The sequence below is a fragment of the Macaca fascicularis genome, chromosome 3 (assembly GCF_037993035.2).
Source record: "Macaca fascicularis isolate 582-1 chromosome 3, T2T-MFA8v1.1".
Classification (NCBI taxonomy): Eukaryota; Metazoa; Chordata; class Mammalia; order Primates; family Cercopithecidae; genus Macaca; species Macaca fascicularis.
The window spans coordinates 180,944,706-180,971,520 of record NC_088377.1 but is presented as its reverse complement, the minus strand read 5'-3'; the positions used below and the strand labels follow the sequence as shown (position 1 = coordinate 180,971,520).

The following is a 26,815-nucleotide window of genomic DNA, read 5'->3' as shown; positions in this document are numbered from 1 at the left end:
GGCGGATCATGAGATCAGGAATTCGAGACCAGCCTGACTAACATGGTGGTCTCTACTAACTCTGTCTCTACTAAAAATACAAAATTACAATAATTAATTCAATACAAAAATTAGCCAGGTGTGGTGGCACATGTCTGTAGTCCCAGCTACTCGGGAGGCTGAGGCAGGAGAACCGCTTGAACCTGGGAGGCGGAGGTTGCGGTGAGCCGAGATTGTGCCACTGTACTCTAGCCTGGACGACACAGCAAGACCCTATCTCGGGAAAAAAAAAAAATTAACCAGAGTTGCTTCTTTTAATCATAATTCTACTGCAGTCTTGGAATGATAAAGAGTCTCCAAGGCTATGTGCCCCAACTGGAGTTCCCTAGTGAGGAACATTAAATACTGTTAATAAAAGGAATCTTTTAAAGCTTTTCTGGAGGAGTGCAATTGAAGCATTAAAATAGATGCAAAATGAGGGCCAGTCACTATGGCTCACTCCTATTATCTCAGCACTTTGGGAGGCTGAGGTGGGTGAATCACCTGAGGCCAGGAATTCAAGACCAGCCTGACCAACATGGTGAAACACCGTCTCTACTAAAAATACAAAAATAAGCCGGGCATGGTGGTGCTTGCCTGTAATCCCAGGTACTCAGGAGGCTGAGGCAGGAGAAGTGCTTGAACCCTGGAGGTGGAGGTTGCAGTGAGCCAAGACCACGCCACTGCACTCCAGCCTGGGCAACAGAGCGAGACCCTGTCTCAAAAAAAAAAAAAAAAAAAAAAAAAAAAGCAAGATGTAAATTAGGCAGGGCAATTTCCAAAATTAAGTAACTCAAGTATAGCAATAAAAAAGTGATACTATGCCATAACTGCCTAACATTTTACACTTTCAAGTAACTTCTATATCCACTTTGTTTATAAATATAAATGGAAGCATCAGATAATCTAAATGTGACATGGGTATTTGCAAATCTCTCTAACCTAAAAGATGGAGACCTTTCGGCAGTGGGGTATTCCAATGTTGACATAATCTGGGATCATGCACAAGAAGTCAGCATGAAGCAGCTAAATAGTTCAGGATTATGCCCCACAGTTAAAAATAGTTTCTGTGACCTCTACATTTTATTCCCAGGGGAAAAAAACATTGAAGGGAAACCTTGCTCTTCCCATAGTGGGCATTAATTTTTTTTTTTTTTGAGATGGTATCTCCCTCTGTTGCCAGGCTGGAGTGCAGTGGCGCGATCTCAGCTCACTGCAACCTCCGACTCCCAGATTCCAGTGATTCTCCTGCCTCAGCCTCCCAAGTAGCTGGGATTACAGGCACATGCCACCACACCCAGCTAATTTTTGTATTTTTAGTAGAGACGGGGTTTCCCCATGGTGGCCAGGATGACCTCGCTCTCCTGACCTTGTGATCCACCCACCTCGGCCTCCCAAAGTGTTGGGATTACAGGTGTGACCACTGCGACCGGCTGCAATTAAATTTTTTTTAAACCACATACTCTACTTTGGTGAGTGCACTGATCCCCTATTTCCCACAACACTCACAGTAACCTTTTGAAATGCAAATCAGACCATACCAGTCCCCTGCTTAAGAAACTCCAATAGCTTCCCACTGCACAGAGAATAAAATCCAAAGTCCTTACTGTGGCTCACAAGGTCCTCCATGGCATGGTTCTGGTCTCTCTCTGATCTCATCACCTACCACTCTCTCTCCATGGTCCAGACATGCAGGCCTTCACTTCAGGCTCTTTTCCATCTCAGTGTCTTCATACAAGTGTTCCCTCTGGCCTGAATTATTTTTCCCCTCTTTTCTCCACATGGCTGGCTTCTGCTCATTCAATTCTCAGATCAAATGTTACCTCCTCAAACCTTCTTCACCTTCTTTATGCTGGCAGCAATAACTCTTTATCATATTATCCTACAAATTTTATTTTTTCATAAAACTTGTATTTTTGCTTGTCTTCCTACATAGACTATATGCTCCATGAGAGCAGGAATGCTGAGTATGCTGTTCATCCCTATTTCCCCAGCACCTAGAAGAGTGCCTGGCACATAGTAAACATTCAATAAACATTTGCTTAATGAATGAATGATGTTTGGAATTATAAAGTGGCAAAGACAAGATTCAAAGAAAATCAGTAAATTGAAGGGTAAGAAACAGGAGGAAACCCCTGTGTGGAAAGTTATTAAATAGAAAGCAAGCAGAGCTAACAACCTGAACCCAGAAGGAGTTTACCTTTTGCCATTTGTTAAAGGACCTGTCATTTTCACTCTGCAAATGAGTAGACACCCACAGATGCCTTTCAGACAGAAGGTGAATGCTTTACACGCATAGATAGGAAATCTGTTTTCAGTACTAGAGAGCTATAGACAGGTTCTAGAGGCCACAAGATAGCTGGTAAGACTTCACTGAGATGCTACGTTAAAACAAAAAGAACTTTAGTTTTGTCAAGGGGTAGAAATGCCCTTAATGGATTATTAAACTTTTCTTCAGTCAAACCAGTAAGACAGAAAAAAGAAAAAAGATCAGATATGAAGACAGGAACACTTCAGTCTCCAAATCGTAAAGCCATTTGGGAGAGGAAGAAAACCAGGAGGGAGTAGCTAGTCTTCAGAAATGCATATTTTGCCAAGTAGCCTCCATGCTGACAAACCAATTATTTGTTAGACGATACAGGGGTTCTTTTGCGATAAATGATCAAATACAGGAAGATCTTTGGGAACAAAATAGAACTGACAGATTGTAGAGATGACAAAGGATGAAGAAAGATTTAATCTTAAGTTCAAAGAAAATGAAGCAAATGAAAATAAAAAGGAGTTTTTAATTCCAGAAATAACTCCCCAAATTTTTATAAAATTGATAAAATTAAGAGTTTTCCATTTATTATTCTTATTTAAAAACACTAAGAAGAAAATGCTGAAAGGGTTAAAAGTAGTTAACCCTAGGAGGAGGATATGGGGCAGGGAACTGCCATTTATGCTATCTTTTCACTTATTCCTTTTATCAAATTAAGAATCTTAACAAGAGTAAATTTTTTAATAAAGATAATATAGACAGTAATGCAGACTAACTCCAATCTTCCACATACTTTTTTTTCATAAGGGAAGGTCTTTATTCATTCATCTCCATATACATTTTAACATATAATCCCTAATATCAATTTGTTTTTATTATTTTATTTCTGATGAAAGTAAATGTACATACATAAAACATCAGTTAATCCTAGATTTCAATTAATGAATTACCAGTTAGCTGAATTTGTTCTACATTAGAATTCTGACATCTAGTCATTCCTATGCCTACATCAGTGGCAGAATGATGATGTGAATATATGTATACTGAATGTACGCAACGTATATTGAGTATCAACCCTTAGACTGTATTGAACAGCAGTAAACCTTGACATACAGCAAGGGGAAACTCTTCTCATTAGATGTTGCTGTTCCACATAAATAGGAGGCAGTACAAAGAGTACTTCCTTAGACAACACAATTCCATAAATCAATAAAAGTTAAGTTTTCAAAGAATATTTAAGAACCTAAGAACTTGCATATCATAAAATGGTATTTTTTTTTTTGGACAGTTATAAAATGAAATATATAAAACACATATCGAAAAAAGTCTTTAAAAGTACCTACAAAGCGTAAACAGTGTTGGATTAATAGGTGATTTTTATTTTCTTTTTTCTAAATTTGACTTCAATGAACACATTACTTTCAGGGGAAAAAAAGTTAAAGAATCTAAACCATTAACATAAAGGACAAATCTGAGAAAGTGTCAGAATACAAAGAAGTGGCAGAGAGAGTAAAACAATAACAGAAGATAATATGGAAGACAGAGAGACGAAACATAGGCTGGGTGTGGTGGCTCATGCCTATCATCCCAGCACTTTGGGAGGCTGAGGCAGGCAGATCACTTGAGGTTAGGAGTTTGAGACCAGCCCAGTCAACATGGTGAAACTCCAACTCTACTAAAAATATGTAAGTTAGGCCAAGCATGGTGGCTCATGCCTGTAATCCCAGCAGTTTGGGAGGCCGAGGTGGGTGGATCACCTGAGGTCAGGGGTTCAAGACCAGCCTGGCCAGCATGGCAAAATACTGTCTCTATGCACGGTGGTGGGTGCCTATAATCCCAGCTACTCAGGAGGCTGAGGTAGGGAGAATTGCTTGAACCCGAGAGGTGGAGGTTGCAGTGCGCCGAGATCACACCATTGCACTCCAGCTTGGGTGACAGAGGAGACTGGGTCTCAAAAAATAACAATAAATAAATAAACATACAAAAATTAGCCAGGCATGGTGGCAGGTGCCTGTAATTCCAGCTACTTGGGAGCCTGAGGCAGGAGAATCTCTTGAACCTAAGAAGCGGAGGCTGCTGTGAGCCAAGATTGCGTCACTGCCCTCTAGCCTGTACAACAGAGTGAGACTCCGTCTCAGGGAAAAATTAAAAAATAAATAAATAAATAAATATAATAAAGGGTTCTCAAAAAACTTAGGATAAATGCATCAGAAACAGTAATCAGACACATAATACAATAAAATATTCTTGATCTAAAATAAATAACCAGGTCTGAGATGGAATGCTATTATTATGTTCTAGGTATACAACTAATGAAAACTAGACAGAGAAAACACATTAATGATAAGGGAACAAAAGGAGAATGAGAAAAGTCTGAGAATGGTCTCAGACTTCTCCATAATCCTAAATACTAAGCAAGAGTCAGTGGAAGAGTATTTACAAAATTTGAAGTGGAACAGTTAGTGCCCCAAGAAGCTTATGCCTACTCAAGTGTGATAGCACAGAAAGAAATTACCAGGTGCACATGAGCTAAGGTAAAATAGCATTCATGCTACCCTTTTTAAAATTTATTACTATTTTTTTTTTTGAGATGGAGTTTCGCTCTGTCACCCAGGCTGGAGTGCAATGGCGTGATATCATTCACTGCAACCTCTGCCTCCTGGGTTCAAGCGACTCTCCTGCCTCGGCCTTCCAAACAGCTGCAACTATAGGCATGCGTCACCATGCCTGGCTAATTTTTTTGTATTTTTAGTAGCCAGGGTTTCACCATGTTGGCCAGGTTGGTCTTGAACTCCTGACCTCAAGTGTTCCTCCTGCCTTGGCCTCCCAAAGTGCTGGGATTAGAGGCATGAGCCACCACGCCAGGCTACCCTTCTTAAAAATATTGCTTGAGTGAGGCACTCAGCTAATTGAGAGATAAGTTTAAACTAAAAATGCATGAATGGGAAAACTGTGGAATAAAAGGACAACTGACACTAATTTGACACAGAAAATTATATAGCACTATAAAATTAATGCAAAATAAAAATTTTGAGAAGATAAATGATTAAAAAATAACAGGAATGTAAAAATTTGATTTAAAAATAAGAAAGCTGGCAGGAGAAAAACGGAAGGGAAGAGTTAAGTGAATGTTAAATTCCTAAGTTACTACTTTTTTCTGAATTTTGATAAGAAAGTTTGAAATATGCATTTTAGTTGTGCTTTTTCAAATAATTTTAAAGTTGATTTAGTGAAGGTTGCTTGTAATGAAGACATCGTTCTGTCGGACAGCTGAATGCTGGTGCACCTTTGTTACTTTGTTTAAAAAAAAAAAATCCACATCCCAACAAACACCTCATCTACAAGTGTGCCTACCACTATGATGTCAGCATCAGGAATATTCCATGGCCACAGGCTGTAATAAGCCTATTGAGAACAATCCACATATCATAAAAAGCTTATTAAAGTTACCTACAAGAAAGATGACACTATGCAATCTTACAGTTTATCACATGGATGTACAGAACATACATACCTGCACACTGGCTGTTACCACTGAAGACCCTGAGGCAGTGGATGGTCTATGTGGAGTAGACAATGGTTTGGTAGCACCCTGTGTTCCACTTCCTGTTCCCCCAGATAGACTAGTCCTATTAGCTCCGCTTGAGTTAAGGTTGCTACCTCTGCTGGCAGGTACATTCATTGCAATTCCACTCAAGCTATTCTTCCCAACAGTTCCAGTGGATGATGAGTTTGTTAGCTTTGAGGGGGCCTGAAGATTTTTTGTAGATGGAAGGCCTGAAGTGCGATTAGAGGGCAATAAATTCAAGGTGGGAGACTGTCTGCTGATGTTCATTCCACTGGGCTGTTTATGGACCGGGTTGTTAGTGCTGGAGTGGCTACTCTGGGCTACTAGTGCATTTGGACTGGAACTACTTGGGGATACAGTAGGCTTGGGAGTCGGGTTGGATTTAGAAATAAGTTTAGTTGATACTGAAGGCTTAGCTGACAGAGAGGGCTTGGGTGAGGCAGAAGGCTTAGGTGAGGGCAGGGGTTTAGGAGATGTGGCAGGCTTGGGAGATGCGGCAAGTTTTGGGGAGGCAGCCATCGAGAAGGGAGATTTGAAACCCTGCGTGGAGATCTGTGACACCATAGCCTTGGCTAAATAGTTACTGGAGGTAGTGGTGCTAGGTACTGTCCTAGAAACCAGGGGGTGGGACCCTTGAGAACCATTTCCAGGTGAGGGGGTAGATAAAGGAAGGCGGTACATAAGTGGCTTATCTGAAGTCTTAATAAGCGAGGAGGGACAGGAGAGTTGGGGATTATTACTTAACTTCACCACAGGGTTGGTCTGGGATTTACTGATGGTGGCCTGTAATGGAGACACATAGTTCTGCTGGACAGCTGAATGCTGGTGCACCTTTGTTACTTGTGTTAATGAAGAAGCATCTTGGGCCTCGGATGTTCCCAGAGCATGAGAAGAGGCAGCAATTTGGGCTTGGGAAGAAGAGGAGACGTGGGTCTGTGAAGAGGAAGAAGTGTGAATCTGGCTTGACCTCTGAAGTCCTTGTTGAAGTAGCCTGGCTGGCAAAGGTTCTAAAGAAACTTTAGGGTTCTGAATGGAAGAACCAGCAATAAGGCCTGAAGAGATGCCAGTATGAGCTAAATCCTGGGGTTTCTTTGGTACTGGCCCTGTGTGACCAGCAATAAGACTTGAAGAATGTGTAGGCTGAGTAGAATCTAGTTTTTTGGGAGTAGCCAGTGGCAGCTTACTCATGATACTAGCTAATTTTTCTTCTCTCAGTCCTGGACGAGGCTTTGTGGTTGGCATGCTTATCCTTGAGCCAACAGGAGGGCCCTTGTTCCCACTGTTGATAACCGCTAAAGCTTCAGAAACAAGATCCAGTGAAGGTGAATGGAAAGAAAGGTCTTCATCTAGTGAGTCGTCGAGGCAGATGGTTTCTTGGGCTGGTGCAGAGCTAGAGCTGGCTGCAGCAATGGCAGTTGTGCTGGAGCTCGTTGGAGGACCGCTAACCGAAGCCACCAGGGATGCCGGAGTTTTCTGGTCCTTTTTTGGACTATACTCCTAATGTAAAGCATCATATGAAAAAAATAGAAATGGTGAATAAAAAATTACAAAGTTAATTTTAAATAACTAAGAGATTTTCATGACAATTAAAATTGTTTTTCTACTGGAAATGTTTAGGGACTATCAAAACAAACATAATTTTTGAGATGACAGAGCTCCTGACTGAGCTGTCCTCACAAGACAAAGTATCTGATATATTGCACATAGCTGTCATACCTTGGTAAGCTTAACACCAAGTGGAAGGAACATTCATATACTAGTAACATTACTGATGAGCCTCCCTCACCTGCATCAGATCTTCACATCCTGTTCCAAATCCATCTGTTCAGATTATTCTCTTTTTATTCCCCTGCACTCAGGAGAAATTCTGCCTTTATATTAAGACTCTCCCCTTCTCGTCTGGGATGGTTTGCTAGGAGGCTGACCTTCACTTTCTGCTTCCATGCATTTCTGCCTCTTTGTATGCCCTGTCCTGCAGCTACCCTACAGCCAGTACATAGAAAAACTGGTACGTCAAAGTGGCAGATGATTCAATCCAAGCATATATAAATTATGCTATTTGTTATGGTGAATCTGTAATTTATTTGTAAATTATTCATTTGTCATTTATTCAATATATATCCATTAAGTGTCCGCTGTGAGCAGGGCTCTATGCTAAGAAAACAAGGGTATTAAGAATTACAACTCTGAATACCTAACAGTTGTTAGAGTCTGTTTCTCAAAGAATCAACCTTCTTAATATTTAAGGAAAATAACTAGAGCACAGTTTACAATATTCAAAGAGCAAAAGAATTAAAAAGCATCTATTTATTTTTAAAGATAAATAAAGTATTTGACTCATTTTATTAAGATTGAGAAGCAAAAACCTATTACATAAAAGTCATATCAAAGTCTCCTCAATTAGTTTCTTACACAAACCCAAACAAACCTAGAGTGTTATATTATATACTGATTTATACAACCATAGCACTTACCTTAAGCATAGTGGGGAAAGAATGGAGAGGAAGGGTCTTTACCATCACCTCCTAAGGTATTACATAAGCAAGCTGTTAAGAATACTGTTACACTCTAACTTCCTTAGTATTTTTTCTAAGCTTTTATTCTAAAACCCCTGATTAAAAACCTCACTGCCTATTGGAAGTACAAGTGTACTACATTAAGGTCACAAATGTCTGCTAAGAAGAATAGGTAATACAAATGAGACACGTTTGTTTTGATATGCCATCCACTTACGTAATTAGTGAAAATACCATTATAAAAAGTACAAAATAAAGGGTGGGAAATGTATCCAAATGTTGGAAGTATTACTAGTATAAAACTGCTGTTTTAAAGTGACTTTTTGATTATTAATTTTTATTTATAAAAACATCAAATGCACTCTAATAGAATACTGTGTAGATTTATACTGGCAGAGAATTGTTCAGGATACATAACTGAGTCAGAAAAGCAGGTTGTCCCATTTATATAAAAGACTAAATAAATGGATAGCTAATTGGATAGATGCATGGACGGATGAATGGAAGGGAGGGAGGGAAGAACAGAGTTTCAGAAGAAGGGAAGGAAGATGTGTCCTAGAAAGCCAAGAGCTTTTATTCTCTCACTGAGGAGAAATTTATAGATACTTTTACTTTTCTCCTTACTTTTCTGTGTTATTTGCATCTTCTATTATAGGCATTTCCTTATCTTAACCTTTGTAACTAGAAACAGTATGGGGAGTTACAGTAGGAAAAAAACCACATCAACAATATAGCTTTTCCATTTTGGGAAAAGGAAAAAGTAATTTAACCATAGAGAAGGAAACAAACAAAAAAAATGATGACTCCCCCATATCATTCTAACACATCCAGTGTTAGAATTTAATAAATTTCCTATCCAATTATTCTATTAATCATATGTTTGAACAGATGTATCAAAATGTAACCAATCCTTTATGGAGGCTATTAAAACTTTAGTATTCTAATAAAAATAAAGTGAAGTGTCAAAACAAAGTCCAAACTCAAGAGATTTAATGAAAGATTGGCTCAATATTATTTGGATCAGAAGACAAAGTAGTAGGTTATTAAGAAAAAGAGGACTATTGGCTGGGCACGGTGGCTCAGACCTGAAATCCCAGCACTTTGGGAAGCCAAGGCAGGTGGATCACGTGGTCAGGAGTTCGAGACCAGCATGACCAACATGGTGAAACCCTGTCTCTACTAAAAATACAAAAATTAGCCAGGCGTGGTGGTACGCGCCTGTAATCCCAGCTACTCAGGAGGCTGAGGCAGGAGAATTGCTTGAACCTGGGAGGTGGAGGTTGCAGTAAGCCGAGATCGCACCGCACCACTGCACTCCAGCCTGGGTGACATGGCAAGACTGTCTCAAAAAAAAAAAAAAAAAAGAAAGAAAAAAGAAAAAGAAGACTATTTACCCTGCATTTAAAGAGGCTCTAACGCCAAAAAAGTCAGGAAGGCCACAGAATAATAAATATTGACCATCTGGACACAATCTTACAAGCAAAGAAACTCATCTGTTAAAAACAACAACAACAACAAAAAAACCAAAGAGACAAAGGCTACAGAGCAAAGTGTAAAACCTAAAAGGTATGGGCTTTCATTAAAATTTTAATTTCAAATGACTATAGTTTTTACTTCCAGAGGTTATATTTTGATTCTCTTTCAAATCTACTTTGTCTATTTTGATAGGATATCTTTTATTCCCTTTTCTATTTCTCTAAATATTAAAAAATTTTAAGTAAAATTATTTTATGTATTAAATTCCATAAATGCACTACTTGTCTGTCTTAGGGATCTAACTGTTGTTTATTGTTCCTACTGACTGTCACTCATAGTAACTTATCCTCTCATGTATTCTGTATTTCAGACTGTAAGTTCAGGTCTGACATGGTTTATAGGAGGAAGGCCTTTGAGGCCTCTGAAGAGGGCACATTATGCCACATAGAATTTACTTTTGCCAGAGGCCCTGGGTTACTACTAATCCAATAACTAAGTTACTTTTTCCACTTGGGGTTTTCTCAGATTGTAGAGGTAGTGTAACTTAAACTCCTAAGCCAAGAAAAATTTTCAGCAAGGACATTCTTCCTCCAAACCAGAACCCAGTCCAAGACAGCCACTTTTCTTTTTTTTTTTTTGAGGCGGAGTCTGGCTCTGTCTCCCAGGCTGGAGTGCAGTGGCACAGTCTCAGCTCACTGCAAGCTCCGCCTCCCGGGTTCACGCCATTCTCCTGCCTCAGCCTCCCAAGGAGCTGGGACTACAGGCGCCCGCCACCACGCCCGGCTAGTTTTTTGTATTTTTAGTAGAGACAGGGTTTCACCATGTTAGCTAGGATGGTCTCGATCTCTTGACCTCGTGATCTGCCCACCTCGGCCTCCCAAATTGCTGGGATTACAGGCGTGAGCCACTGCGCCCGGCCAAGAGCCACTTTTCTTAATGTCTTCTGCTGGTGGCTGGATTTTTTTCTAGTCCTTTCTTTTACTAAATACGTTATAGTTTGAAGGTCCAGCTTTACACAGATTTCATCCCAAGTTTTAACCTGTACAAGCCCAAGAAAACCCTAACTGCTATGCTCTGAGAAGAAACATAAAAAGAAACCATAGAGTGATGGGTAGAAAGTGCCAAATGCCTCCAAGGGCAACCAAAGTTTAAGCGACAGATTAACACTGTCAGCTCCTTTTTTGTTTTTGGTCTTAGGAATTTTTCTTACATATTTTCAATCTCAGCTGTGCTATGAAAGAGTATTTGTTATAGTTTACCTAGCATTTCCAAGTATTAATAAAGTTAAGCTTTATAATTGGCATATGCATATTTCCCACTGCTACACAGGAATCTATTCTCCCAAATACAAAAGTTCTAAGATTATTATGAAGTTGAAAACACCTATCTTATAGTGCCTACTGACCTCTGCTAAATACCATAAATCTTTTTCATCTTACGAATGTATTTCACATTTACCAACTATAACTAATTAAAGATTTTGTTTTAATACTTACCTTTACTTTGGGTTTAGGTGCAGGAATCACCTTTTTCTTTGCCCTAAGATAAAATGATTTTAAAAGGCTATTTCAGTAGCAGTTATATTGCTCATTAGAAAATTATAATAAATAGCTTTGTAATTATGTGGTAAATAATTCCTTCTGCTATTTGGAAAGCTCTTTGAAGGAACCATATTTAAGTGCTCAGTTTATACTAAGTGTGTAGCAACATTTTCCCCAATTCAGATTAACTGAAAGGCCAAACAACCAGTAAAACATGAAATGTAGATAATACAATTTTCTAAAAATTAAATGTAAATACATAAACTGTAAAACAACCCCCCTCCTAAAAGAGCTTCAAGGAACTTCAGGCTCAAATTAAACCATGCAAAGAAAGTGTGAATGAGATTTAACTTAACCAAAACAAAAAAAACCCTGAGCTTTTAAAGAAAAATTTTTGTAATGTAAAAATTCAAATAAAAAATGTCAAAATGACAGGGAGAGAAAGGGCAAGAAAAATTACTATGGAATCTTGGAAGTTTTGGAAAACTATGAAAAAGTTCAAAGATTAAAAAAAACTAACGAGTTCCATAGTAAGTCAAAGTATTCAAATGTTTGTTAAGTGTTGACAAGCTAAAATACTTCACCTTGTCTACTTCACTTGGCTAAAATGTCACTAACTAGATTAACAAGAATCTTGATTAAAACTGTCAACTTACAACTTCATTTAGGCAACAGTAATTTTCTAAGTTTTTTTTGATGAAGGCCATTTAGGGAAACGACCTCTAGGCCCACTTATCCCATAGATTCCTACTTTACAGTACAAAACAAAACACAAAGTTAAACAAAACACAAAGTTAATGATCATAATAAAGATATTTTTAAAAAGGGAGAAGGAGGCTGGGTGCAGTGGCTCAAGCCTGTAATCCTAGCACTTTGGGCTGAGGCAGGCAGATCATGTGAGGCCAGGAGTTTGAGACCAGCCTGGCCAACATGGTGAAACCCCGTCTCTACTAAAAATACAAAAATTAGCCAGGTGTGGTGGCTCACGCCCGTAGTCCCAGCTACTCGGGAGGCTGAGGCAGAAGAATTGCTTGAACCTGGGAGATGGAGGTTGCAGTGAGTCGAGATTGTTCCACTGCACTCCAGCTTGGGTGACAGAGCAAGACTCCATCTCAAAAAAAAAAAAAAAAAAAAAGACAGAGAGGGAGACATCTTTTGTAAACAACTTTAGAATTAAAGGAATGCATTATTTGTACCTGAATTGTAATGCATATATGGCTTTGGAACTACAGTAGCCCCCCCTTATCCACAGTTTTCAATTTCTGCGGTTTCAGTTGCCTGTGGTCAACTGAGGTCTGAAAATATTAAATGGAAAATTCCAGAAATAGAGAGAAACCACATTCACATAACTTTTATTATAGTATATTGTTAAATTGTTCTCTTTTATTATTGTTGTTGTCAATCTCTTACTGCGCCCAATTTGTAAACTCAAATCTATCATAGGAATGTCTGTATAGGAAAAAATAGTCTATGTAGGGTTCAGTACTGTCTGCAGTTTTGGCATCCACTGCAGGCATCTCGGAGTATATTGTCTGAGGATAAGGGGGACTACTGTACAGGGAAATTAAAGCCAAAAATACTACTGACACAAACATATACATATGTATATAAAATTTATTTCAAAGACAACAAAAACACTTGCAACAAGCCTATAATATATGAAACCAAACTACTTAGAACTTATACTAAAAAAAACACTAAGAACCAAAAACCACAACCAACTCAATACATCCCTGATGATATACAGTTGACTCTTGAGGATGAAGACCTTTATGATGATTCGCTTCCACTTAATGAACAGTAAATATAATTTCTCTTCCTTATGATTTTCTTATTAACATTTTCTTTTCTCTAGCTTACTTTATTGTTAAGAATACAGTATATGGTACATAAAATATACAAAATGTGTTCATGAACTATTTATGTTATCAGTAAGGCTTCGGGTCAACAGTAGGCTATCAGCAGTGAAGTTCTGGGAGAGCTGAAAGTTACACGTGGATTTTTGTGTGTGGGGTGAGGGGGTGAAATCCCTAACTCCTGTGTTGTTCCAAGGGTCAACTGTAATAATGAAATGTCCTTCCTAAAAACTAAAAAACTCCTATATAATTGCATACAAGGAGAGTAGGAATTTTATAATGTTGCCCAAAAGATGTTAAACAGACCTCTCAGCAGAATATTGAATTAAGAGTGTTCAGTAAATTCTCAGTAACTTGCTAATTTTATATTTTAATAACCCCCTTTTTTTCCCCTAGAAACAAGGTCTGCTTTGTCCCCCAGGCTGGAGGGCAGTGGCATGATCTCCACTATTACAACCTCCACCTCCCTGGCTGGCGTAAGCCATCCTCCCACCTCAGCCTCCTGGGTAGCTGGGACTACAGGCACACACCACCATGCCTTGCTAAGTTTTGTATTTTTTGTAGAGAAGGAGTTTCGCCATGTTGCCCAAGCCAGTCTCTAACTCCTAGGCAAGCAATCCACCCACCTCGGCCTCCCAAAGTGCTGGGATTACAGGCGTGAGCCACTCTGCCAGGTTTTAACCCTTAATGCCACCCTTGCAGGCTACAGAGAAGGTGCCCCAAGTTGTAGGGAAAAATAAAACTGTTCTGGAATTGACCAATAGTCAACCAAAAAGGTGACCACAGAAAAAACTTGCCTTTTTGTTTTATGTGGGTAAGATAAAAGATCTTTCTCTAGTAATCACATCACTAAGGAAATACCCCGTTTTGAACAGAAGGAAAGACCTCAAGAGTCGGTGAATTTTATGGAAAACACTCTGCAGCACAGCAAGGGTGGGTGTGCATATGGATCTGTCCTGGTAAACTCAAGACAGCAGAGGGCTGTGGATTACAAATGCAGATGGACGTTAAGAGGTGGAGAAAAAGACTGGCAGGTAGAAGGCCCAGGAACAAAGGAAAACCCCTGAGCCTTCACGCTTCCCTACTACCAGAATCCCAGGCCATTATGTGTCACACTATGCATTTAGTAGGTGTTTAGAGAGTAGCCTGACAATTATTTCAATAGATAAATGTGTTCTGAAATCTAAATAGTCAATGGTCAAAATGATCTTTTTAAGTCCTATTCCAACTAGCATTTAATAAATGATACTTTTGATCACTAAAGCACATAATGTGAATAAATGAAGCAATCTGGAGTCTGCATTTACTCACGGAGCAGAAGTAAGATGATTATGAACACTCCGGCTTTCCTTAAAAAGCATTCTGGAAAAATTTAAAGAACACAATTATTATTTTTTTATAGCAGATAATAACATAATTGTTTTATTTTTAAAGTAATTTAATTTTCAACAGACTACTACTTGCTTATTTACCAAGTAAAAGTTATAATGGTACAGTATACTCAATAATCTATTTTATGGAGAGTTTTATTCATAGCTCACTGTAACCTAGGCCTTCTGGGCTCAAATGGTCCTCCTAACTCAGCCTTCAAAGAAGCTGGAATTACAGGTGCGTGCCACCATGCCCAGCTAATTTTTAAAACTTTTTGCAGAGTCAGAGATCTCACTATGTTGCCCGGGCTGGTCTTGAACCCCTGGCCTCAAGCAATCCTCACACCATGGCCCTGTGCCTCCTAAAGTGCTGAGAATACAGGGGTGAGCTACCACACCTGGTCAACAGATCTTTTCTGTTGATGTAAGATGGAGTAATTTAAGATCATGGGTAGAACTAGCCAAATTTAATTTTTACATTCTTTACTTAACTCTTTTTTTTGAGACAGAGTTTTGCTCTTGTTGCCCAGGTGGAGTGCAATGGCACAATCTCGGCTCACTGTAACATCTGCCTCCCAGGTTCAAGTGATTCTCCTGCTTCAGCCTCCTGAGTAGCTGGGACTACAGGTGCCCACCACCACGCCCAGCTAATTTTTGTATTTTTAGTAGAGACAGGGTTTCACCATGTTGGCCAGGCTGGTCTCGAACTCCTGACTTCAGGTGATCCACCTGCCTCGGCCTCCCAAAGTGCTGCAATTACAGGTGTGAGCCACCGCAACGGGCGACATTCTTTACTTAATCCTTGAGGTTTTTTTTTTTTTTTTGAGACGGAGTCTCGCTCTGTTGCCCAGGCTGGAGTGCAGTGGCCAGATCTCAACTCACTGCAAGCTCTGCCTCCCGGGTTTATGCCATTCTCCTGCCTCAGCCTCCCAAGTAGCTGGGACTACAAGCACCCACCACCTCGCCCAGCTAATTTTTTGTATATTTTAGTAGAGACGGGGTTTCACCGTGTTAGCCAGGATGCTCTCAATCTCCTGACCTTGTGATCCGCCCGTCTCGGCCTCCCAAAGTGCTGGGATTATAGGCTTAAGCCACCATGCCCGGCCAACCCTTGAGATTTTAAACAGAGTGACTCTTAGTTTCTTGAGATACTTCTCTACACTGAATATTTTATTTATTTACTTATTTTTTGAAACTGTTCTCAAACTCCTGGGGCTCAAAGTAATCCTCTCACCTTGGCCTTCCAAACTGCTGAGATTACAGGTGTGAGCCACTGGGAACCTGGCCTACAATGACTATTTTCTTTTTTCTTTTTTTTTTTTTGAGATGGAGTTTCACTCTTGTTACCCAGGTTGGAGTGCAATGGTGCGATCTCGGCTCACTGCAACCTCCACCTCCTGGGTTCAAGCGATTCTCCTGCCTCAGCCTCCAAGTAGCTAGGATTACAAGCATGCGCCACCACCCCGGCTAATTTTGAATTTTTAGTAGAGACGAGGTTTCTCCATGTTGGTCAGGCTGGTCTTGAACTCCTGACCTCAGGCGATCCGCCTGCCTTGGCCCCCCAAAGTGCTGGGATTACAGGCATAAGCCACTGCGCCCGGCCTCTACAATGACTATTTTCAATAGAACCTAAGGCTATGTCTCTTTGCTTATGCTCTAATCCTGTATTTGGTTCCTTATCTTCATGTTACCCATATGAAGTTCCTCTTCCAAACTTCATAACCATTTGGGACCCAGTCTTCTCTCTTTTTCTCTACTAGCAAATTTGGGTGTTAAAAAAAATGTTAAGTAAAATATCACCTTTACATCTATCTCTGTGTATGCATGACTGTTTTGTCATTTAAGTGCTTAAGGTCTTCAAAGCAAGGATCATCTGAGATGACTATACAGCATGCTGAATACATTAGGTTCTTAGCAAAATCAATGTCATGTATGTGTATGTGTATGTATATCTTTAATAACAGCAATAATAATAAAATTAAATAAAATCCCGTAAGTTGCATTTCTTACCTTGCCTGCATCCAGCCCTTAGGCCACAGGGGCTTCACCTCCGTCTCCATAAAAGACTTAAGATAATCTTCAGCAGACTGGCTTTTATTTGGTTCTAACTCATAGCATCCCAATTTGATCTCAACAAGGTTACATAACAAAGTTCTAAACAGATTGAAAATTAAATTTGAAACTTTTTTTAGAAGAACATAAATTTGGCAGCAATAATATAGATTATGTGAAAAATTCAGAAAATAACAATTTCTAACATGTATCATTCATTGCACCACAGTCAAACCCCCAATATGAAACAATTTCCTTTGGTATCTTTAATCAAAGCACCAAAGATTGAAAGGGATGGTTTTCTACTTGGGGTACAGAAATACTATTGAGAAAGATGGCTCAAGAAGAAATATGTTGAAAGTACTTCACCTTCTGAAACCAGTATGACTCACTCCATTATTAGATCAGTTTATAAAAAGTATTACAGTGTATATGAAAATAAAATCAATAATACTCTGAGGATAGTAGAGCCCAGTTAATCTTCTCTTGAATAATTTTTTCCTACACACTAATCTTTGGTTGCTTCCAATCTAGTTTTATATTTATTACAGAGTTTTTTGTTTTTTTTTTTAAATGAGGAATCTTACTTCTGCATTATACATTAAAAGTGAAAACTAATTAAATCTTACCTGATGGTATCATCCCAGTGGAATTTCTTTCTTGGTCCTATGACACGTTTTCCTGGTTTCTCATCATCATCTTCTTCGGATCCATTTTTTTCACGTTCTTCATCTGTATGCAATCTAAAAATGAAAACCACTTTACAAAACAAACTTTCAACCCATCACTGCCTATATAATATGCTCCATAAACACTTGTTGAATTGCCTAGTTGAATGTTAAAAGAGAGGGTAAAGAGGGAATCTACCTTTCCACAAAATACTTCGAATTTGAAAGGAGTTATAAAGTAGTTTGGTAAACAAGGACTTCAAATTACAATGTAAAGGCACCAACATTCATCTTTTAGTTCAGAAAATACTTGCATTCAACCACAGCAAGTCAAGGTGGGGTTGTGAAATGTCTCAACAGTGTCAGCTCTTGCTTGATCACCTCCGTACAATCCATTAACAAACACCTTTTGTCTCTGACTCCAAAGCAACTGAGTGCCATTTACAAAATACTCAATTATATCATGTCAGTGGTATATGTGGATTTCTACTTGAGAATGAGGTCCACTTAACATCAGAACAGCTAAAAGCACTTCTCAAATGCACGTCCAGACACGGTGGCTTACGCCTGTAATCCCAGCACTTTGGGAGGCTTAGGCGGGTGGATCACCTGAGGTAAGGAGTTTGAGACCAGCCTGGCCAACATGGTAAAACCCTCTCTCTACTAAAAATACAAAAATTAGCCAGGTGTGGTGGCAGGTGCCTGTAATCCCAGCTACTTGTGAGGCTGAGGCAGGAGAATCACTTGAACCCGGGAGGCAGAAGTTGCAGTGAGCTAAAATCGTACTACTCCACTCCAGCCTGGGCAACAGAGTGAGACTCCGTCTCAAAATACACACATACATACATACATACATACATACATACATACATACATACACTTCTCAAATACAAAAGCCAGTCCAAATAGAAGAGATACATACTTGGCACACTTAGCTTGACTACGAGCCTGGCAGTCCTCCTGGTATTTAAATAGCTGTTCAGGCATGACATTGCTAACAGCCAGTTTCAGTTTTTGCAGAGGTTCTCTTAAACGATCATCCTAAAAAGAAAAACATACTAAAAGTTTTTATCAGACATATTTACAAAATTTTGTAAGCAGGTCCTCAAAAGATAAAAATTATGTTTTAGATACCAATTATAGATTTGAAATATTAGCATATCTAAATATGGACATTTCTCCTACAACACTGACTTTTTGTAATACACGCTAGATACACAATTAGACTGACATTTCCAAGTTACCCAAGAAGAGTCCCAGTTTTTCCCTGTTGCCCAGCATAGTTATTAATGGTGTTCCATTACACTCTTAAAAATGCCCCATGGACACTTTCATATAGATAACATAAAACAAAATCATTGTCTTCTACTTGTATAGACTACTACTGGTTAATCTCCATTATGATGGGAAACCAGTGCCCTAAGAAGAGACACTGCTCTGGAACACGAACACACGTGTTTGGTTTGGGTGACTACCAACCAGATGTTGGTATCCTATTCTCTTACGGTTAGTAATTCTGACTTAGGCTGCAAGTAAAAATGCAAGGTCAAGGACAAAGTGAAAGGAACCCGAAAACTCTTATTCATGTGGGTTTTCCGGACAAAAAAGAAAGTAGGCTTGCATCTGATAGTTTTAATCAATCAATTTACTACTTTCATCTTGCAAGCAACTATATATATGTAACTACTTAAAACATACTTTTATCACCATTATAGGTACAGAAATATTATAAGACTTTACTTTTCTTCACTGAAACAATTTTTTTTTTTGGAGACAGAGTCTCGCTCTGTCACATAGGCTGGAGTGCAGTGGCACCATCTTGGCTCACTGCAACCTCCGCCTTCTGGGTTCAAGTGATTATCGTGCCTTAGCCACCCGTGTAGCTGGGACTACAGGTGTGTATCACCACACCCAACTAATTTTTCTATTTTTAGTAGGACAGGGTTTTGCCATGTTGGCCAGGCTGTTCTCAAACTCCTGGCCTCAAGTGATGTGCCTGCCTCAGCCTCCCAAAGTGCTGGGATTACAGGTGTGAGCTACCGAGCCAAAACAACTGTTTTTAAAATGTGATTTTTGGTAAAGAAAAGATTTTAAAAACACGAATATTACAAATAAGCATATTAACCTATTCCATGAACACCAGTAAATATTACAGCACATATAACGTAAAATCCTATGTTTAAAAATGTACATATTAACCTATTCCATGAACACCAGTAAATAAATATGATAACACATACGACATAAAATCTTATTTTTAAAAATGTGAACATCTGGCCAGGTGCAGTGGCCAGAAAAAAAAAAAAAAAAAGTGAACATCCAGTATCATCGTTCCTAGATGATTACTTTTGAAGAATTATGTAGCTTAGACTTCTTCCCAGAAACAACCCAAATATCCATAAATAGTCAAATGGACAAATTAATTGGGATATATTCACACAATGGAACGCTGTGTACCCAGCAGTAAAAATGAATGTATTTCCGGCTGGGCACGTTGGCTCACGCCTGTAATCCTAGCACTTTGGGAGGCTGAGCTGGGAGGATCACCTGAGGTCAGGAGTTCAAGACCCCAGCCTGGCCAACACGGAGAAATCCCGTCTCTACTAAAATACGAAACTAGCTGGGCATGATGGCGGGTGCCTATAATCCCAGCTACTCGGGAGGCTGAGACAGGAGAATTGCTTGAACCTGGGAGATGGTGGTTGCAGTGAGCTGAAATCACGCCACTGCACTCCAGCCTGGGCTGAGCGAGACTCTGTCTCCAAAAAAAAATAATTCTGCTATATGTAGACATAAGATGAATCTCAGGTGCACAATATTGGACATTACAAGCTACAGAAGAAAGCAGACAGTATTTCTTTATATGAAGCTCAAAAACATGCAAAACTAAATAAAATGTTTAGGGATACAAATATATGTGATAAAACCATATAAAGAAAAGCAAGGGTAAGATATCTTTCTTCCATAGCCAAAGGGATATTAAATAACTTCAAATTTGCCAGGGGTTCAAGACCAGCCTGGGCAACATAGTGAGACCCTGTCCCTACAAAAAAAATTTAAAAATGGCCAGGTGTGATGATGCCAGCCTGTAGTCCCAGCTACTTGGGAGGCTGAGGTGGGAGGACTGCTTGAGCCCAGGAGGTTAAGGCTGCAGTGAGAGCCATGTTCACGCCACAGCACTCCGGTCTGGGAAACAGGGAAAGACCCTGTATTAAAAGCAAAAAAAAAAAAAAAAAAAAAAAGGTGAGTATTTATATTAAATCAATTAATGTGCAAAGGCCCCAAATAAAAACAAGTTGTCTTTACAGGTTATGAAACCCAAGATGTAGATATTATTGTTCTTCCTCTTACCTGGACATTGAGATGCAACTTCTTTAGACGTTTTACTAGTGTTTCTTTATTGCATGGCACAAAAGCTTCAAGGTGGGAGTAGACACCACTGCGAATGACGGGGCCTAGTTCTTGTAGCTGTAACTCAATGCTGGCCAAAAAAGTTAACAACAATGAACAATATAGAATTTGTTTTAGGTGGCATTGTACAGACAAGAAAGCAAAGCCAGTTCTTGTTCTCATTTTATCTTTTCATGATTTCCTAAAGAGTATTTTTCATGGGGGGGGGAACCCATAGCAATAAATAGTTTGTTTATTTATTTAGAGGCAGAGTTTCATTCTTGTAGCCCAGGCTGGAATGCAATGTCGTGGTCTCGGCTCACTGCAACCTCTGCCTCCTGGGTTCAAGCGATTCTCCTGCCTCAGCCTCCCAGGTAGCCAGGATTACAGGCGCCCGCCACCATGACTAGCTAAGTTTTTTGTATTTTTAGTAGAGACGGGGTTTTACCATGTTGGCTAGGCTGGTCTTGAACTACTGGCCTTAGGTGATCCACACGCCTTGGCCTTTGATCCCAAAGTGTGGGATTACAGGTGTGAGCCACTGCGCCCAGCCCCATACCAATAAATAGTAATGCTATAAAAGTATTCTATTAGTCTAAGAGTAGAACTTCTATAACCATGAACAAGCTGGAAATATTTTTTGGGTTACAGGGGCAAACTCTATGTTTTCAGGTAAAGCACAATAAATTTGTAATTAACCAAAAGCTCTTTTCCTCAAAGAGATATTATACTACCCCTCAGCCCAGTGGCAACTGCCTGCAGGTCAAGGCAGCAGTGCGCCATGAGCACATCACTACTCCAGCCTGGGCAACAGAGCGACACCCTGTCTCAAAAAAGAAAAAAAAAAAAAAATTATGAGCAATGTCTGTTCTAGGTAGTAGGCAAGGAAATCGAGTCAGCATGTTGTGTATCTCTTGATCTAGTGTTCTGAGTAGGCAAAATTCAATCAGGCAAAAAAGGGGGAAGAGGGTTCCCTATTCCAACAAGCTGATCTTTTTTTCCCCTAGTATAAGGAAGCAATGGCGAGGCATCACCAATACAACTGGATAGCTTCACAGGAGTTCCTACTCTAAATAATCATGTTCCATATTCTCTTAGGAGGGCAACTCAATACAGAAAATAAGACATGTGGCCGGGCGCGGTGGCTCAAGCCTGTAATCCCAGCACTTTGGGAGGCCGAGGTGGGCGGATCACAAGGTCAGGAGATCGAGACCACAGTGAAACCCCGTCTCTACTAAAAATACAAAAAATTAGCCGGGCGCGGTGGCGGGCGCCTGTAGTCCCAGCTACTCGGGAGGCTGAGGCACGAGAATGGCGGGAACCCGGGAGGCGGAGCTTGCAGTGAGCCGAGATCCCGCCACTGCACTCCAGCCTGGGCAACAGCGTGAGACTCCGTCTCAAAAAAAAAAAAAAAAAAGAAAATAAGACATGTTTGTTTAGGAAAGTGGAAAAAGAGGCTGAGGGAATAAGAAAGTGACTAAAAGGGAAAAACTTCAACTCAGAACACTAGTACTTGTGAAATTGGAGGCATACCCTCTGTGAAATAAAAAGCAGATGGGCTCCAAAAAATGGAAAGATTCGTTGTTTTTTTTTTTTTTTTTTTTTTTTTGAGACGGAGTCTCGCTGTGTCTCCCAGGCTGGAGTGCAGTGGCGTGATCTCGGCTCACTGCAAGCTCCGCCTCCCGGGTTCACACCATTCTCCCGCCTCAGCCTCCCAAGTAGCTGAGACTAGGCGCCCGCCACCACGCCCGGCTAGTTTTTTGTATTTTTAGTAGAGACGGGGTTTCACCATGTTAGCCAGGATAGTCTCGATCTCCTGACCTCGTGATCCACCCGCCTCGGCCTCCCAAAGTGCTGGGATTACAGGCTTGAGCCACCGCGCCCGGCCAAGATTCGTTTTAAGATAGACATGAGAGGAATAAATAGGAAAGCCTGTATATGGAATGCTGATATTCTGCTTATCTGAGAAGCTATGTCCCAAGGATGGTCTTTTGACTCTCCCAGGACAGAAACAGTTGCTCCCTTTTACAGAAGAGTAAAATAAAAAAGAACAGCCTCAGTCACAAGAGAAGGACCTGATCACAGTTTGGGTTCACAGGTGGAAAGAAAAAGAAGAGTTGGTCAGATCCCTGACTATGGAATCTGGAACAGCTCTGACAAGTCATGGCTGCACTGTTCACTGAGTCTGGAGTTTTAAAGGGAACTAGGGAAAAGGAGCTGGTGTAGATAGAAAGCATTTGTCTGGCTGCCAGGCAGAAAGACTCCATCTGAAAATTCCTGGTTAAAATAACTAGGAACAGAAATGAGAAACTCCTCTGCCACTATACTAGCAGCAGACTATATGTTTTCTGAGTCCATTTTTAAGTACTCCAAAATAATAGACTGTAATAAATTACAAGCATTATCAGAAGCAATGATTCAACCAGCCCTTCTTCACATCTCATGAGAAACTATCTCCATTATGTATTTAAAAGATGGCAATTATAGTATTATAAATACTACTTTCCTTTTCCTTTTTTCCTTTTCCCGTTATTTCCCTTTTCCTTCTCTCTTTTTTTTTTTTTTTGGAGACAGGGTCTCACTCTATCACCCAGGTTGGAGTGCAGTGGCACGAACACAGCTCACTGCAGGTTCAATCTCCCAGGCTTAATTAATCCTCCCACCTTAGCCTCCCGAGTAGCTGACATGATAGGTGTGCACCACCACACCTGGCTAATTTTTCTGTAGATTTTATAGAAATGGAGTTTCACTATATTCCCCAAGCTGTTCTCAAATTCCTCAGCTCAAGTGATCCTCCCACCCTGGCCTTCCAAAGTGTTGGGATTACAGGCATGAGCCACCATGCCTGGCCTTTCCTGTGTCTTTCTATAATATATGATGCTACTAAATCACTAAGAATAAGCAAATATTATTTTCACCAGAAAGGTGAAAATTTGCTATTTTCCCCATGATTACTTTTTGACCAGTTCTGCATCCAATTATATAGCTGATTCCTGGAAACAATGGTTAAAATTTAAGTCGAGAACAAGGTTTACAAGTTCGGTTTATTTGACCACAACCTTAGAACCTACTGCTTCATTAGTATCAAACTCTGAGTGCAAAATTATTGCTAAGTTAAATACAAAATTTGCTAATTTAAATACAATCTATATTATATATCCACCTTCACCTTATTCTCAATCTAACTGCTATCTTCTCTACATTATCTCTATCCTACCTCACAACCACAATTTCTTTACAAAACTGTACTTTCCATTTGACTATAAAAGTTTGTACAAATTATAATTAACCTCACTAGGTATCAATGGAATTACTATTCCCCAGTGTAAGTAATAAAAGTAGATGGAAAATCATGCCAAATCCATATATAAATGCTCTAACATTTCCCAGAAAGACACTTTCACATAAGGTGACAGGAAGTACATTTAAGTCTAGCTAAATATCCAACCTCTACAGTGGTCACTTGCTCTGGCAGTTGTAACTATTGGAAGCTTTGATTATCCTAAGTGGTCCAGGAAAACCAATACATGCAGAAACATAATTTTGCTGAGAAACAAATGTGAATCACACATGCTGTACGGCTTAAAGGGAAGAACTCATGCCCAAGACCTGCCAATCACCCAGTAGCTCAAAGGCCTATTACATTTTTTAATGAATCATTCTTAATTTTTTTTAAAGAAAATTACTTACTCCAGAAGAATATTATTCATATCCTGTGTAAAGAATTTTTTCCTTCCTTCTTCATCAAAAAGTTTGGCAGCCTAGAGAAACAAGAAAGATGGTCATAATTCAAAATAAGCGATTACTCTATTTTGTATTCTTAGGACACATGTTCAAAGGTTTTTTGGTTTTTGTTTTGTTTTATTTTTTGAGATAGGGCCTCACTATGTTGCCCAGGTTGGTATCAAACTCCTGGGCTCAAGCAATCCTCCCACCTTACAGTTTCCCAAGTAGCTGGGATTATAGGTATGTACCACTGTGCCCTGCTGCAATAAACAATTACTTTGAGATTAATATCTAATGAAAAAAAAAAAGAAGTTCCTATCAGAACACCAAATGAGTTGTGATGAACAGACAGGCAAAGCCATTTGAGAGATTCAAGTTCAGCTGGGTACTGTGTAAGTTTCCTTCTGCTACTGTAACAAACTACAAACTTTTTGGCTTAAAACAAGAGAAATTTATCCTTCCTCAGTCCAAAGTACAAAGTCAGTATCACTGGGCTGAAATCAAGGTGTCAGCAGGCCCATGGTCCCTCCAGAGGCTCTTAACCTTGATGGGAATTGATCTGTTTGTTTTTCATATTCTTAGGATCACAACTTTTACAGATTTTTTAAATATCGGCCGGGTGCAGTGGCCCACATCTGTAATCCCAGCACTTTGGGAGGCTGAAGCAGGAGATCAAGACCATCCTGGCTAACACAATGAAACCCCATCTCTACTAAAAATACAAAAAATTAGTCAGGTGTGGTGGCACGCGCCTGTAGTCCCAGCTACTTGGGAGGCTGAGGCAGGAATCACCTGAACCCGGGAGGCGGAGGTTGCAGGGAGGTGGAGGGTGCAGAGAGCTGAGATCGCACCACTGCACTCCGTCTCAAAACAAACAAACAAAAATAGTGTAGGATAAAAAAAAAAGGTCCAAATCGTGTGATCGACCCACACTGAAGCTGCAGACTTCTACGAGCAGACAAAAGAATCTGGTGCCATATCTAACTTGAATCCAAGAAGATAGATCTATGACTCTGTCCTTAAGGAGTCACTGACATAATTATTAATAGAGTTAGCTACATTCCATGAGGATTGCTGACCAGGATACAGTCAATCATCCAGCTGAAATGTGTGGCTGGAGGCAGTGTGCTATGTTTTGGGAAAAAAAATAATCTTAGATATAGTCAACAACAACAAAAAAATCAGTAGAGTTGGTAATCTCTAAGAGGAAGTTAAAAAGTCAAACATGTAGTGAAAAAGTAATATGGAATCAATAGTACAACTGTTGAAATAAAGGATTTTTTAAAAGGTCATTTAACTGATGATTTGGTGAAGGCAAAAACAATATTTTTTAAAAAGTAATGTGAATAATAAATTAGTACCGCCTATTTTTAAATTCAATCACCATCACAGGTCATAAAAGGTATCAAACTGCAAATTACGTTATAATGTCTCCATGATGTATCTATAGTACTTACCAAAGCCTAATGTGAATAAAAAATAGATTTCCTTTGAGTAAAAACATCTAGAAGAATTTCTGATAGAATTTTAAACTTTATAACCGCAAGACTTTTTATATGACCTAGCTATAGAAAATTAGATTTAGTCATCCAGTAGTTACACACATATATAAACAAAAATGTCATACAATACTTTTGGAACCTACTTTTGATGTATTAGCACGTATTCCTATCCTTTTTTTTTTTTTTTTTGAGATGGAGTCTTGCTCTGTTGCCCAGGCTGGAGTGCAATGGCAGGCTCAGCTCACCACAACCTCCGCATCCCGGGTTCAAGCGATTCTCCTGCCTCAGCCTCCCAACTAGTTGGGATTACAGGCGCCTGCCACCATGCGGGGCTAATTTTTGTATTTTTAGTAGAGATGGGGTTTCACCATGTTGCCTAGGCTGGTCTCAAACTCCCGACCTCAGGTGATCTGCCCACCTCAGCCTCCCAAAGCGCTGGGATTACAGGTGTGAGCCACCGCACCTGGCCATTTTTATTTCATTTTTTAAATATGCTGGCCTTTACCTTCTATTGTGATTTCCAACCCATTGATAAGTCTCAATCCACAGTTCAAAAAACAAGATACTGTTTCCATATCTATTTACTAAAGAATAAGCTCCTTGAGGGTAGGGCTATAATTCACTTAACTTTGTATCCTTGGTATGCAGTTTGAGTGTTGAAATTCAGCATACATACCCTTCTCTTTCATATTTGATATATATATACATACAATACATATAATTTATCTTCCTAAATTCACAAAATGAGGCAAATACTTTGGCTATCTTGTGTATTTTGATTATCCATAGGTTTATTAATTCTTGCTGTGATTTCCAAGGTAACAGAAAGGAGACAGAAAGGAGATGTCTCACTTTCTATACACGTTACTGCC

The 26,815-nt window shown here is 39.6% G+C and overlaps 1 protein-coding gene across 11 annotated transcripts in view; it reads right to left on the bottom strand.

Annotated features, from left to right (window-relative positions):
- Positions 1-26,815, bottom strand: part of UBN2 (ubinuclein 2) — a 98,897-nt gene that overhangs the window by 39,274 nt on the left and 32,808 nt on the right. For 8 of the 11 annotated variants that reach the window (XR_006696711.2, XM_045388278.3, XM_045388272.2 and 5 more), the window contains 9 exons: positions 24,406-24,476; positions 20,677-20,806; positions 18,248-18,366; positions 17,287-17,400; positions 16,616-16,759; positions 14,547-14,597; positions 11,335-11,377; positions 8,321-8,371; positions 5,793-7,343 (listed from right to left, as the gene is read on the bottom strand). Coding sequence is in view for 9 of the 11 variants with exons in the window: in XM_045388278.3 (XP_045244213.2) it covers positions 5,793-7,343; positions 8,321-8,371; positions 11,335-11,377; positions 14,547-14,597; positions 16,616-16,759; positions 17,287-17,400; positions 18,248-18,366; positions 20,677-20,806; positions 24,406-24,476 (2,274 nt within the window). In the remaining 2 variants the exon portion in view is untranslated. The remainder of the gene's footprint in view (positions 1-5,792; positions 7,344-8,320; positions 8,372-11,334; positions 11,378-14,546; positions 14,598-16,615; positions 16,760-17,286; positions 17,401-18,247; positions 18,367-20,676; positions 20,807-24,405; positions 24,477-26,815) is intronic. The other 3 variants (XR_012432922.1, XM_045388274.3, XM_074036083.1) reach the window with 1 other exon arrangement.